We start from the raw sequence: 15,178 nt of genomic DNA on the forward strand, positions 1-15,178 counted from the left end.
TAGAGGGATGGATGAAAAAGTGGAAGGAATTAAGAAGCACAAATTGGTAGTTACGATATAGTCATGGGGACGTAAAGTATATAAGGAATATGGTCAATAATATTGTAATAATTTTGTATGGTGTCAGATTGGTACTAGATTTATTTAGGTGATCACTTTGTAAGTTATATAAATGGCTAATCACTATTTTATACACCTGAAACTAATATAATATTGAATGTCAACTGTAATTGTAAAATAAAAAAATATTTTAAAAAAGTATGTACAGGAAGGAGGGTTGCTAATTTTAAATAAGGTAGAGTGAGCTTCTTTAGGAAAGTGATTAAAGGCTTGAAAGAGGTAAAAGAGTAGGTCCTGAAGATTTCTGGGGTAAGAATCATTCAGGTAAAAAGAACAGGAAGCTGAAAGATTCTGAAGTTGGGAGACAATAGAGAAACCAGTGTCCTAAATGGAAGGAGGGAAGAGGAAAAAGAAGATTAGCTCAAAGGAGTAAAGTGAACGACAGTAATTGTCTTATAAGACAATTGTAAATGTCTTCCGCTTTTTGTTTTGATATCTTTTTTTTTTAAACTCTGAGATATATGGGAAGTTGAGGAGAGTTTTAGTAGAGGGCTAACATGATTGGTTTTGAATTTAATGGAATCACTCTGCTGTTTGAAAATGGACAATAGAAGGACAAGGGTGGATACTGGGAGACTACTTTGAAAATCACTCAGGCAAAAGAAGATGGCAGCCCAATAACTCAGGTAAAATAAGATGGTGGCCCTTCAATAAGAAAGTGTTTCCTCGTTACTCATCTTGAATTTAACCCTTAGACATAAGTTCAGCTAGCAACTATTTCCCCTTTTCTATCTCTTAGAAAAGTGTGGGTGTTTTCTACTCATTGCCATGTACATTTCCATGTAACCTATGGTATAAACATCTATTAACTAGTCAGATATAGTATGTCTTAAACAACCTAAAGCAATCTTCCTTCACACCATCACTTTTGTTGTATTCATGCTTTTATTTTTAAAGCTTAGGTTATTGTTGCTTAGCCTATAAGTTCTATTAGGTTGATGCAAAAGTAATTGGGGTTTAAAAGGTTAAAAATAATTGCAAAGCCACAATTACTTTTGCACCAGCCTAATAGATAGGTATAGATGGACATTCAGCATCCAGAATTATTTTCCTTTATTATCATGTTTCCTTCAACTCATCCAATCCATCCTGGGGACCCAGAAGGAACCAATCAAGCCAAAATTAAAATTAAATTAATTAGAAAGCTAAATTTAAATTCAAACCCAAATTAAAATACATGACATCTCTTCAAAATTCCACCTTGTATCTTAATTTAACTCTCAACCTGAATTATCTTTCCCCTTTCCTTATTTCTTATCAAATAGTGACAATACAAGTTTGTATATTAAAAGTCAACAGTAAATTCACCAAAAATCTGTCCTCTTCTCTTATATTTTTAAATATTTAAGACCGCAAATTTATTCTTTAACACTAAACTATCTACTACACTAGCTTTTCTCCAATGCCAAATTCATCATCATTTTTGTAGAGAGGGCAAATTATGATAGTGTTTATTACACAAAGCATATAACTTGGAGGCCAAAGATTGTTTAACTTTTTTTATTAAAATGAAATTTGCATTATATAAAATTAACCATGTTAGAGAAAAAATCCAGTGAACTTGACACAATTTCTGTTCACATATTAATAAACATAGGAAGTTAGTAAATGCCTCTCCAATAATATGGAAATCCCCCCTGGAAATAAAAATAGCACTGGTGGGAAAGTTTAAAGAAAACAAAAAGAGACAAATCATCATATGAGAAAACATAGTTATGTTCCAATACCTTTTTTTTAACATCAATTACTGAGGAATTGCTGAAAACTGCAAAACATTATTCAGTTTTAAACACACTTTGCATTCCAAAACATTAATAGTTCTGTCAATAGAATTTGTTACTTTTTAAATATTCATTACCAGATCTTTTTCTGATTGATGGTATTTAACAAGGAGAAAACTTTCTTATAATAGCAGTTTCCCTACAATTTCACATTATACAAGATCCTTTTACTCAGAGATGTAGCAGACATGTTCTCTGGGCTACTTCATTGTTAAAAAAAAGATGGGTTTGCTGTTGTTTTATGGTGCTTTTGATCACAATCATGACAATATTGATGAACAAAATAGTAAAATAGCTCTGATTGTAATGAAGAATTTTTTTTTTATTTCTTCAGCTATTTAGAAATATGTTGTGGCTTCCACCTGTGTCTGATGCATTCCTAGATGTAGAAGAAAAAATCATGGAAACATACCATGTGTACTCAAGTGGCAATTTTTAAGGACAAAAAGCAACTCTGGTAGAACAAGAAATTAAAATCTCCTTGAAATACTAAGGAGTTGTGGCTAATACTAGATAAATACCAAGTCAATGGTAGAATAAAAATTCAAGTTCAGCTGCCCTGGCTCCATTTCTGGGCTGTTAATTAGAACATGATACTAGCCTACCATTAGCGTTATGTACAGAAATCAGTTTTTCCATCTTGTTTCTCAGAGAAGATTAAAATTGCCTAAGCTTTCTTGATATTTTCAGCATTTATTTTGACCTCAGATATTTCTCTTTTCTGTTTTGTTTTCTGCTCTTTATATACTGCCCTCTCATATTTCTGCCCTCTCATATATCTGCCATCTCATATACTTCTCTCTGCTCCTCCGCACCAATACTCCCATTGTTATTTCAACAGCTTCTTCTCACAAATACTGAATGAGTACACACTACATGGTTGATCATAAATTATTGAATCGTGAATCCATACACAATTGTGAGGTGAGATTTCCTGGGTAGCTGTGCTTCTGATTTGAAACCTGTTAAAATAAAATATAGTGAAGTAATTAGAAAAAACATTATGAATATTGTCCAATGTCTACACAGTGCTAAAATAAATTGATATTAGTGAAAAGAATTTCTAAAGTGTGTATATTATTGGAAAAGGAAACTTGAATTTAGATTGTATTAGTTCTCAAATGGTAACAGAATAGCCTTCACATTATTAAGGCATAAAACTTTAAAAAAGAAATTAAGGCATAAAATTTTTTTAAAGAAATACTGCTAGTTGCATAAAATTAAATAAAGCTTCTTACAAAAAAATAAAACCAATTAATATTCTATAGACAGTTCTCTTCTTATTGCTCAACCTCTTACCTAGAAGTATATTATATACTTCTAATAAAAATATATATATTTTTATTGTAAATGCAAGGCAGATAACCCTATATATTTTAATGCATCCTTAAGGCAGAATTATATTATTATAGAATAACATGACAGACAATTATAATAATTACCATGGATAAGTGGAAGCATAGCTCTGTTCTATTTGCTCGTCAGTCTCCTGAAGGAGCAGTGTTAATTACTCAAGCTCACAGGACATCACCAAGCCCCAGTGTAAAAGCTATAGTCTGATATTCTTCATCTTGTGTAGCTATCTCTTCTTGGCTCTGAGCTTGGAGGATTGAAAGAATTCTTTTGTAGAAACCACTAGGCTAAGGACATGAAACAACTTTGATCCAGGCCTCAGGGATAATTCTGACAAGTGTTCTCTAAAAATTTGCCTTCACATCCAATAGTTTTTTTAGATATGAGCAGAGCTAGATTAAGTTACTGTCACCCAGGAAACCAAGGCAGAGTAACATATCAAAATGTTAATTTGGGCCCACTTTTGTGATTTTAGAAAAAACCCATTAATCATATGTTTAAAATAGCAAAAGAAAGCTCAAGACATGTTCTATAGAAAAATGGATATGTATTTTGTCAAGATTGTTAATGAATTTACTGTGCTTGTGTTATTGGCAGTAAAATATTAAGTGGTGTAAAAATAAAAATGTCATCATATTCAGCAATTTGTCTTAGTCACACCAGATGGTGCCTGCCAGAAGCAAATGAAAAGCTACTCTGTAAACTTCAAATTAATTCTACAAACATTTAAGATATAATGTTAAGCACACATCACAAATAATAAGGCATATAAAAAAATCAACATGAATGAAAAATAGGAGAAAAATGTAGTAGAAACAGACATATGAGTATAAGACATTGGAACTATCAAAGACAAATGTTAAAACAACTATACTCAGTGTACTCTAGGAGTTAAAAGACAATATTGAGCATGTTGGAAGTAAGCTACTAGGAATTATAAATAGTGACAGGGTCACTATTAGAAAGAACTAAGAACTATTTAGAAAGAACTAAGTTGAAATTAAGAACTGAAAAATTCATTGAACAACATTTAAAGCTTTAATGAATACTTTTAACAACAGAATAGCAACAGATGAGGAAAAAAATACTGAACTGGAAGATATATGAGAAGTAAATAAATGGATTAATTGTGAAGGATAAAAGGATAAAAATATATGAAAAAGAAACAAGTCATATAAAATATTGTGAATGGGTTTATAATACACATAACTGGGATCCCAGAAGAAGGGAAGACAAGGAGAAAACAACATGTTAAGCAAGAATGGCTGAGATTTTTCCAAAGTTGAAGAGACATCAGATTTAAAAATTTATTACCTTCAAACAGCTTACTTTTCAAAAACAGCAATAAAAGAACAGAACACATTATAATAATATCTTTGAATGGCTGAGAGGAAAAATTAAAAATATTTAATTTATACTCAACGAAAGTATTTTTTAGAAAAGTTGGAATAAAACAACTTTAGACAACCAGAATTCAACTCTAAAATTTAACTCTAAAAGAAATACTAAAGAGTATTCTCCAAATTTAAGGAAAATAACTCAAAGTGGAAGGTAGGAGAGACAGAAAGGAATAAGACATAAAGAAAACTATAGAAAGTTGAGAAAATCTAGACGAACTGACTGCATAAATCTATACGTCTACTGTTTTCTACAGGTTATATTTTTATTGAATCCAAAATGCCATCAATTGTTGATGTACTAGTTATTTAATCTAATACAGTGAAATAAATTTATCAAAGATAGAAATGTAAATTAAAACCTGACAGAAGTTAGAAAACAAAGGACTATTTTGGGGATGGAATAAATGAAAAATTAAATTACTGAATAGAAAAGAATAACGATGAAAAGTGCACGTCTCAATCTTGCCACCAGGTGGAAGACAAGAGGCAAAAATTATGTCCCCTGAAAAGTTGAACCACAAACTTGTACTCATACAGTTCTTCTATCCGTCTGAATCCATAATACCAGTGTATTGGGGGGGGGGGGGGGAGAGGACGACACCAAACAAACATTCAAGTGGAATGTTTAAATAGTCTCAGGTTTGTGATGTCTCTCTTTGGCAGAAACAATTGCTAATCCTCCTTGACAGAGCTCAACTTCAGTTCAGGCCTACAGTGATTATAAAAGGCCAGCAGTTTGCCAATTAGAGATATTAAATGTGGGAAAAATACATGTCAGCATTAAGTTATGCACAAATAATAGCATGTAAATTGAGGAGGGAGTACATAGAGTAAAGAAATATTCTAATATTTTTATATTGCTCATCAAGAACATAAAAAGGCCAATTAGTATTAGACATGGATGAGTGAAGAATAGTTGTAATTTCTAGAGTAACTAGTAAAATATTAGGAAAAGAGTAAATCTACATTAATATAAGAAAAGGTGGAATAATAAAAAGTATTAAATCAGTTCAAAAAGAAGAAAAAGTACACTGAGTAGACCACATACTTGTAAGATATAATAATTCTAAGTCTATATGCATCTAATAACGTGGCTTTAACACATCCATTACAATATTTGCAGAATTGTAAGTAGAGCCACAGTGGAAGATTTTAATATAATTCTCTCCATATGGGAAGAAGAATCAGGTGAAAATAAGAAACTTCAATCACACTGAGTACGTTCTCTGACCACAATGAAATTAAGCTGAAATTTAAAACCAAAGGATAACTATAAATGTAGATATTTATAAATTAAGAAATATGTTTTGAAGTAACTTATAGGTCAAAGAACAACTCTTGATGCAAAATAGAAAGTATTTTGAATTGAATGACAATGAAAATGCATTAAAATTATAGCCTTAAATGTACATATTTGAAAAAAAGAAAGGGTGAATTACGGGAGTCAAGAATAAAAAAATGTTGGAGAAAGAATAGCAAATTCAACACAAAGAAATTGGTTGAAAAGAAGTAATAAAGATGAGAACTGAAATTAATTTTAAAAATTTAAAAAACACAGATAAAGGGAAAGAGAATTAACAAATCCAAAACTTCTTTCTTTGAAAAGATTAATTAAATTAGAAAACACATCCACTGAAATTGATGGGGAAAAAGAAAAAAGAAACAGGCACACACACACACACACACACACACATACACACACACACACACACACCAATAATAGAAACTTAAAAGGGGAATATAATTTCATATTCTGCAGATATGAAAAAAAATGAATGACAATTGCAGTGAGGAAGATTTTCTTCACTTTGTGATGGTTAATTCTTTTTTTTTTAATTTATTAGTTTCAGTTGTACAAGACAAGGTAATACTTAGACGTTCATCATTTATATCCCTCACACTGTGAACCCCCGTACCCCATCCACTATCCCTCCGACCTCGCACCGAGCCATCACATTATATATATAAAATTATAGTTGGCATTCATTATTGTTTAGCTTCTGGTGTACAATGCCATGGTCAGGCATCCACAGTATCCCTGAGGTGGTCTCCCAAATAGGACACATGTCCATTGGATACCCAACAAAATCTTTACAACATTATTGAATACATTCCCCAAATTAATTTTCAAAAACGCTGAGGCCATCTTTACCAGCTGCTTCCTAATCCCTTCACCCCCCCACCCCCCGCCCATCTAACAACTCTCGTTTTTTTTCCTTTTTGTCCCCAAAACTGTTTCTGATTAGTTCATTCACTTATTCTTTTCTTTAGATTCCGCATATAAGTGAGATCATATGGTACTTGTCTTTCTCTTTAATTCTATCTGTCAACTTGACTGGTCATACCCACATTAAACATTATTTCTGAGTGTCTGTGAGGGTGTTTCTGGATGAAATTAGTATTGGAATCAGTAAACTCAGTAGAGCAGATTGCCCTCTCCAATGTGAGTGGGCATCATCTAATCTGTTGAGTGCCAAAATAGAACAAAAAGGCAGAGGAAGGAAGAATCCATTCCATTTTTCCTGTTTTACTTTGTGAGCTGAGACATCTTTCCTTGCCCTGTTATTGGGTTTTACACCATCTCCTCCCCTGGTTCTCGTTCCTTCGCACTTAGCCTGAATTACAGAACAGGCTTTCCTGGGTCTCCAGTTTACATAGTGCAGATGGTGGGACTTCTCAGTCTCCATAATCCTGAGAGCCAATTCCTCATAATAAATATCCATACAAAATTTCTTCCTCATCGTGTGTGTATTTTTAGGGTTCTTCAGAAAAACAGAACCGATAGGCGATCTACATAGATCTCCTTCTTTAGAGAAGTTTGACTAGTACATACATAATGAGGAAGAATTTGTAATCATTCAAACATGAAATATGTTTAAAGGAACTTTATAAAATGTGAAATGTAGTTGCTTTTAAAATTAATAATAATAGCTTGTATTACACATTTACTATGTGCAAGACACTATGCTAAGTGGTTTTGCTTTTATTTCCTTCATCTCAAAATCCTGAGAGGTAGATACTATTTTTAGTTTTATTTTTAGATGAGGAAAGAGGCTCGGGTACGTTAAGCACCTTATCCAATTTCACACGTGAATGAGCCAATCATGGACTCAAGTTGAGACCTGACTCCAAAGCCCGTGATCTTAATCACAGTTTTACACTGACCAACTGTGACTGCACTGTACTGGACAATTTCAAACAGGTGCTAGATGCCCTCCTGGTGAGAAAGCTGAGGGAACACTTGTGTTGATAGCGCTAGATGGACACTCAGTTCTTTTTTACTATGAAGTCCTCCACTATCCTCTTTTTCTCCTGGCTCACTGTTTCTTTCTCCCCAACACTATTCATCATTCTCTCTGTCTTTTCTATACATGGTCAACAAATCGAATTCTTAACTGCTTGACGTGCTCTTACTTTTCTGAGATACTTACAAGTTAGAAGAGAACATTGAACCGTCCTCCCAGAGCCATGGTCCTTTAGTCTGCTGGCGAGAGAGCCCTATCCAAAATGAATCAGCACTTTTGAAAGAGCTTTGATTTTTTATAAATATCTGTAGGGAAACAAACACAAATACATGTCAAGGAGAGACAGAGATAGAGATAGAGATAGAGATAGAGATAGAGATAGAGATATAGAGATACACAGACATAATAGAGATAGAGAGACGACAAAGAGAGACTTTCATTGAGAAAGAGACAACAGATTGAATCACCTTGGTGAAGGATACCCGCATACACACTGGCATCAGCCTAGAGAGAAGTGCCAATTCTTGAATGCCACTGTCTCAAAAGGCATATTTAATTTCTTCAGAGTCATTTGTTTAATTTTCCACAAATAGCTTCATAATGTCAACATTGTACTCCATTTAACCTCCCTGACAAAATCCAAGGACAACAGGTTCCTTAGGCAATTTTCAAAGATGATTGGTCACTATCTTTTGCTCAAATTGAAAATATAAATTTATATGATCATTATCAAGAAATGCTTCTCAGAGTTAGATGACAACTTAAAAATAAGTTTGTCTCACTGCATGTTTTATGAATAACTAATCTGGAGTGTAATGATGACATTTGAATTGTTGACAAATATAGCACCATATAGAGGCAATTACAGAAGGTCTAAGAGCCAGATAGACTTTGGGTCCTTTTCTTTTTCTTTGCCATACATATATTTCCATTAATTTTCATGTGAACTACAACTGTTGGGTAAGACAAGACAGAAACAAAAAAAATTAAGAGTAGTAAAAGTAAATGTAGAAGTTATAGATTATTTAGATTTACAGTGTTGTTATTTCCTGATTATTACCGTCTTCTCATAGCACATCTGAGTTCTATACTTCATTCATAATGCACTGTAAGTCCCACTTTTTTTGTAAAACTTTATGTCCACAGACCAATCTCTCTCTCTCTCTCTCTCTCTCTCTCTCTCTCTCTCTCTCTCTCTCTCTCTCTGTCTCTTTCTCTTAAATTCCTATCACATTTATTGGCAATACCAAATATTTAACTTTTAACAGCTGTTGAGGTGTTTATTTTTTCTTACAAATTATATATGCAATGCAATAATAATTTACTTTTTAAACCTGTTTACCATTCCGAGTATCCTGCAAGGAGTAAATGATTTACAAATGTATATTAGCATTGCTGTTATTTTTCTTAATAATTATGATGACAAGTAGGAGAATTTTCTATTTTATTCCACCAAATTTAAAAATTGAAATCCAAACCCACAAAAATAAGTAGTGGCCTGATTATTATTAGTCATGCAGATTTGCAGTGTGTTTGAAAGGGTTTGTTTTAAAATGCAATGTGTTTATTTTTTAATTAATTAATTAAAAAGAAAAGCATATAAAATATACTTTAGCCTGCTATTATTAATGCATGCTATTATTATAATATAATTAAGGAGATATTAAAAATGACTTTCTCTTAGAGAAAATTATGATTACCTGGAATCTAACTCTATTTTTCTGCTCAATATAGACCACAGATAATGATAACTGAAATCTGCACTCACCAATTCATTTGAGCTATCTATCTTCAGGAGATTAGAGCCTTGTTGAGAGCACTGTGTTTTACTTCCCTCCCAGGTATCCAATGGTGTGCTAAATAGGTAACAGCTGTTCTCATGTATAACCCAGTTAGGGGGACAAGAGCTGGAAAGAACTCCTGGAAATAAAAGACAAATATGATGAGATTCATATTATACCACTTTACTCTGTCAGTGCAAGCACCATTCATCCTTAGGATACAATAAATAATCAATAAATTGCCATTAACATATTTCATTTTCAATTCAAACTATAGAGATATGATTTTACAAAGGAAACCACATTAAAATATACCCATTCATTTAAAATTAAAAAATGAATTGAGTAACTATAAAAGTGTTATAGACAGTCAACCTTCCTTTCTTTCTTGACTTGTCTTCCATTCCATTGAATTCAGCCCAGAACTCCCTTTCTTGATGAGTCTTAAAATAAATCAACTCAAAATCAATCATTAAGGTATACAGTAATTTCATGTTAAGTTAGTTTACAGGTGTAAGATCCATTTCAGAATGTAATTTTCCAAATGAGAAAAGTATGAGTAATTATTTACATTACAGAGTATCTCTGATTTGTATTAATTATTTGATACATTTAATGAAGAGGTATAGGTCCAGAGATGCAAAACTGAAGTCAAAATATCATTATAGTCAATCATGATGCCGTTAGAAATAAAGGTAAGTGTATATAAAATTGTAATGAAATAAATAAAATTATATGATTAAAGAAAACAAATTTAACCAGAGTTTTCAGGAAGACATCCACTAGGTCTATTTCTTTTTCATGTGTTTAATTTATCCTCTTAATCCTTATCAACATTTGTCCTTTCCTTTTGCTCTCCCTCTTTTCCTTTCTGATATGCTATTTCTTATTCTTACTGTATCACCTTAAAATATCAGTAACTTAAAGGCAGAGAATACATTCAAGTTATACAGCTCCTGTATGCCTAAACACACAGCCAAGAATAGTTACTGATTTAAAAAAAAAAAACAACAACAACAACTTAGAACTGTCCAGCCAAGTACATGAGGTATCTATGATATCACTTTATTGTATATGTGACAGGGCATATTAGAGTGAGATAATACTGATGTGTGCTTTCCTTGAATGCACAATCATGTAAAAGTGCTCTCTTCACCCACCACCCACCCCCACTCTAGGCTGGAACACCAATAATTAACCCTTCTGAATCCAGAATTCCATTAATCATTTAACTCTGCCCTTGCCTGTGGTTTTGAGAGCCTTGGTAGGAGCCACACTCTGTTCTAAAGATGATTGTGTGGATTGACTGTGGTTCTCTTTATTCCTTGATGGAAAATTGTCATTCTTCAATGAGTTGCTTCCTGAATTGGATCTCCACATACCTTCACATACCACCAACAATAATAACCAAAAAAAAAAAAAAATCATTTTACTATGTTTGAATATTAAAATCCCAAAACCTATATTTTTGTTGTAATATAAAGAGATGCATTCTTGATTAATGATTAATAGGTAATACACTGCTGATGGAGGGGTAAAGACAGAGAGATGATAGATGGATAGTGTGGGGACAGAGCCAGGAGTGCAGTTTCCAGGCTCTCAGCCTCACGTGGAAAGGTGCTGGCTCAGGTAGTAAATGGCCATCCACTCTCACTGGATGGCCATCAGCTGTGGCTAGTTGGCCATTAGCTGTAACCAGTGAGCCATTGGCCACTAATATAACTGCTGTGGTTACTCTAACAGCAAAATGGGGGTTAGCAAGAAGATGGTGGCTGAGCCTGCAAGCGGCGCAGTGAGGATTGCGAACAGTGTGGCTGCTGCTTCCTATGTCTCCAACCCAGCCACCAGTGAAAATATGGTAGTATGACTCCCCTATCTATGGCTCCGTGGGGGTTCCTTTTTGGCCTCACCGTATCCTACGTTCTTATGTGGGGAGTGGGAGCTGAGACCCTGTGTGATACCCCGCATGACAGATAGATATAGATAGATGGTAGATCGATCGATAGATAGATAGATAGATAGATAGATAGATAGATAGATAGATAGATAGATAGATAGATAGATAGATAGATTAAATAGATAGAAAAAATAACTTCCACATAGAAGGTATAGTAAAAAAGAGAAAAATGAAGCAGGTAGAGAAGGAGAATAAGTATTAAGGAGAAAGCAAGTGACAAATGGAATAGAGTTCATTGGAGCCATGATAGATTTGGAATAATAGTAAATTTTCTACCTTTCTTCTGTATTTTAAAAATGAGAGCTCCTTAAAAACCTGTCCAGTACTTATAACATAGACTGTACCCAATAAACATTTGAATAATTAAGGAATCTAATAAAGACTCCCTGAAAGCACAATAATACTTTATTGACAATAGAATGCTTGAGATATAAAATATAAGGAAAGTCATTCATCAATCACAAAATATGTACTTAGTATTTAGTAAGTGCCTCAGGTAATACCTGGTATAATCCAAAGGAGTTTAGATTAAAGATGAGGTATAAAATAGTTTCCTTAAATCATGAGATTCATAAAAATAGCTTATAGTCACTTTAGGGCATTTGTTTTATTAGGAAGGTAGCACCAAAATATACTTCCATCTTAACCTTTACTAGTTTTCTTCCATTAATTTATCCTGGGAATTCTACAGTTTTGAAATCAGCCATTCAAGGATGGTAATAGAGCAATGTACTTAAGAGTGTGAATTTTTCAGACAGATGTCCTGAATTCCTAATTGTGGTCTTACCACTAACTAGTTTATGATCCTGGAAAAGTAAAATAAACTCCCAGTCTCTCACTTCCCTTATAAATAAACTGGAAATTAATAACACCAATTCAATAGGGTTAATATACAGATTATTAATATACAGCATGCCAAGCTTTTAAAAGAGTGTCTACTATATTATAAATGCTTATTAAATGTTTCTTGTTAATCTTCCTCAGCAATACTCACCCGTGGCACCCAGGACCACAGCTATTACCAGTATTATCAAGCATAGGATTCCCAAAGTCACAGCAATGGAACGCCAATAAGATATCCCACAATATCCTGAAGACCAGACAGAGCAGAAATTGAATGAAGAAATAAGACAATGGATTGTAGAGTACTTAAATTCTATAATTCATTAAAATCTGGAAAATTCTGAAGTGAACCATTAATCACTCATAACCAGATAATCCAGTTATCCAGGATTAGTCTGAATATCCCCCCAATTTTAGCATTCGTCTTCGGGTTCTGGAAATGTAATTTGAGTGACTTGATAACTATGCACTCCTGATTTCAGTTCCACATTGATGGCTATACGCCTCACACCACCAGGATTCCTGAAATCCCACTGATTCTTGGAAGATACAACAGAAATACAGGGGAAATAACACTGATGACTAAGGGTAATCTTCCCTTTTTACTTATTTGTTGCATGATCTTGGGCAAATTACTTCTTCTGTTTTTCCATTTCTCTTTGTACAATATTGGGGTAATAATACTTCAAAGGATTATTGTGGGAATTAAATGAGATAACACATGTAAAAGCACCTAGTTTAGAGATGACTAGCACATTACAGGTTTGTCTACATCTATGCATAAACACATGCACGCCTCCCTACCTTTTGCATTATCCAATTTTTCCACTCTCCCCCAAAAGGTTACCCAAGAAAAGTATTGCATAAGTAGTGAGAGAAAAATAATTGTGCAATGTGTACTACCAGAAAGCAGAAGAGAGCAAACTCTGATGTCTAAACCTATGAATAATCTCTCTCTTGATAACAGGGGACTCATTTTATGTTAACATCACCACCAAGAGCATAGTTTTGCCTTTGACTGAGAATAAGCAGTAAGAACATTTCAAAATTGTCAAATAGGAGAATCATAAAGGAGACTAAATGGCTTATTTTATGAAGAGAGAAATCTTTTAACACCATTCTCCATATATCACTTTTACGTTTTGTTTAAGACTCATGTCCTGCTAATGAATTCTTTTCATCTATAGCATATATTTTTCTTCACTGGTATATAAAGAATTGCCTTTTGTTTTTAAAAAAATCCAAATCAAGCTCTTACCACAATATGCATATCAAATGTGGGACTATAAATCCTATGATTTCTGTCTTCCCTTTGGCCTTTACCACAAAAATCACAAGTTTGTTTTCTCCCCTCACCTATCTTTCTTCTTTTCATTCTTCTCTTTCTCATCTCCAGTATCCTGATATTGTTAATATACTTCTTTAAGTTTCCTGGACTTCCATTCTACAATTTAGACCTTTCTATCAAACAAGCAGCAAGCCATTCCTATCGAAATTCTTTCATCTTTGCAATTCATCATACTTATTACCAACTCCTCACTACAGAAGTTTCTATTTCTATGGAACAGAGACATTGTATTTTCTGTCATCATCATAATTAATTTAAATACTATTAATTAGCCACTGAATGGTTGCCATGAAAAATGTCTTAGTGCACATTCAAATTATCTTCAGTGACTTCTGAAAAACTTTTAAAATGTAGTAATAAAATCCCTACAAATCACAAGCCTCTCAAGTTTTCTCCACTTAAGTTTTTAGTTGATGATAATGAAAATGTTGAGGGCATAAAGGAAAAATACCTTTCTCTGAGAACACAGGTCTCCTGGGGACACTTCGAGAGCTGAAGTCTAATTGAGTATATCCATCTTCATCCAAATTTTCTAAATCAGGGTGATATTCCATTGTTCTATTGCGTTGCTGAATTGACAGAGCATTTGAGAGCTCTTTCCTTTCTTCCAAGACAACTCCTTGTGAACAAAAGAGGATCTATTAGTCAAATCACGTGGCATAGGCCTTTACTGAGCTTTAACAAGTTGAGCTTAAGTAGTCCAACCAGTTATCCAAAAGCAGGAAATGGAAACGATGTTGTGTTAAGTTCCCATTTGTACCTTTAGATCCTGTTTCTGAGACTGATGAGACTCTTAAGAAAACTATAAGGTCTCACGACGGGTTGGGCTTTGTTTCAGACCAAATAAAAGAAATATGAAAAGATTAACGTCTTATGCTGTTTCATTATTTTTACAACTAAATTTGACATCATTAATTGACTAGGCCTATGTAAATGTAAAAAAATTTAAGTTTACCATTACTTCACTATAACTACACATTCCTTCATTTATTCATGTATTTAGTCATTCACTAAACATTTGTCAAATGCCCATCTTTTCAATTGGCAGGAGCTGGGGATACAAGAATAAATGATACCTGTGAAGGAGCTCATTGTTTCATAGAGTAAACCTACAGATGGGTATATGAAGGATGCCCTAAAGAGGTACATTGCTGTAACAACACAGAGAGGAAACAAATCTTTTCTGGGATTTGTTAGGGATTAATAATAAAAAGTGGTAATTACTTTTTGAACAATTACCATGAGCTAGGTACTACCCTGTGCACATGTTTTTTTTTCATTCAATCTTAATTTTCCAACAAGTCCCTGTGGTAGGTATTATTTTTCCTACTTTTAAATGACAAAAATAAG

The 15,178-nt window shown here is 33.3% G+C and overlaps 1 protein-coding gene across 3 annotated transcripts; it reads right to left on the bottom strand.

Annotated features, from left to right (window-relative positions):
- Positions 1 to 1,604: 1,604 nt before the first annotated feature.
- Positions 1,605 to 14,738, bottom strand: CLEC7A (C-type lectin domain containing 7A). Of its 3 annotated transcripts, XR_013993906.1 has the most exons (7): positions 14,280 to 14,450; positions 12,632 to 12,727; positions 10,925 to 11,062; positions 9,668 to 9,819; positions 8,086 to 8,204; positions 3,344 to 3,496; positions 1,626 to 2,863 (listed from the first exon to the last, which is right to left on the bottom strand). XR_013993906.1 is itself a non-coding variant. In XM_081058082.1 (6 exons), the coding sequence occupies exons 1-6, from the start codon at positions 14,380 to 14,382 to the stop codon at positions 2,731 to 2,733; spliced, it is 741 nt and encodes a 246-aa protein (XP_080914208.1). In that variant the 5' UTR covers positions 14,383 to 14,480; the 3' UTR covers positions 1,605 to 2,730. The 3 variants fall into 3 exon arrangements, 2 of the variants coding, with proteins under 2 accessions (XP_080914208.1, XP_080914209.1); XM_081058082.1 differs by lacking the exon at positions 3,344 to 3,496 and having other exon boundaries at positions 1,605 to 2,863; positions 14,280 to 14,480; XM_081058083.1 differs by lacking the exons at positions 3,344 to 3,496; positions 10,925 to 11,062 and having other exon boundaries at positions 1,611 to 2,863; positions 14,280 to 14,738.
- Positions 14,739 to 15,178: the final 440 nt, after the last annotated feature.

This window comes from Rhinolophus hipposideros (genome assembly GCF_964194185.1).
Source record: "Rhinolophus hipposideros genome assembly, chromosome: 9".
NCBI classification, from domain to species: Eukaryota; Metazoa; Chordata; class Mammalia; order Chiroptera; family Rhinolophidae; genus Rhinolophus; species Rhinolophus hipposideros.

Excerpts from the sequence above, each read along its gene's own strand:
- CLEC7A (XM_081058082.1), bottom strand. The coding sequence starts at position 14,382 with ATGGAATATCACCCTGATTTAGAAAATTTGGATGAAGATGGATATACT. Across the intron at positions 12,728-14,279 it reads ACCTGTGTTCTCAGAGAAAG|GATATTGTGGGATATCTTAT; the intron begins GTATTTTTCCTT and ends TCTGGTCTTCAG. Across the intron at positions 8,205-9,667 it reads TAGATAGCTCAAATGAATTG|ATATTTATAAAAAATCAAAG; the intron begins GTGAGTGCAGAT and ends GTTTCCCTACAG.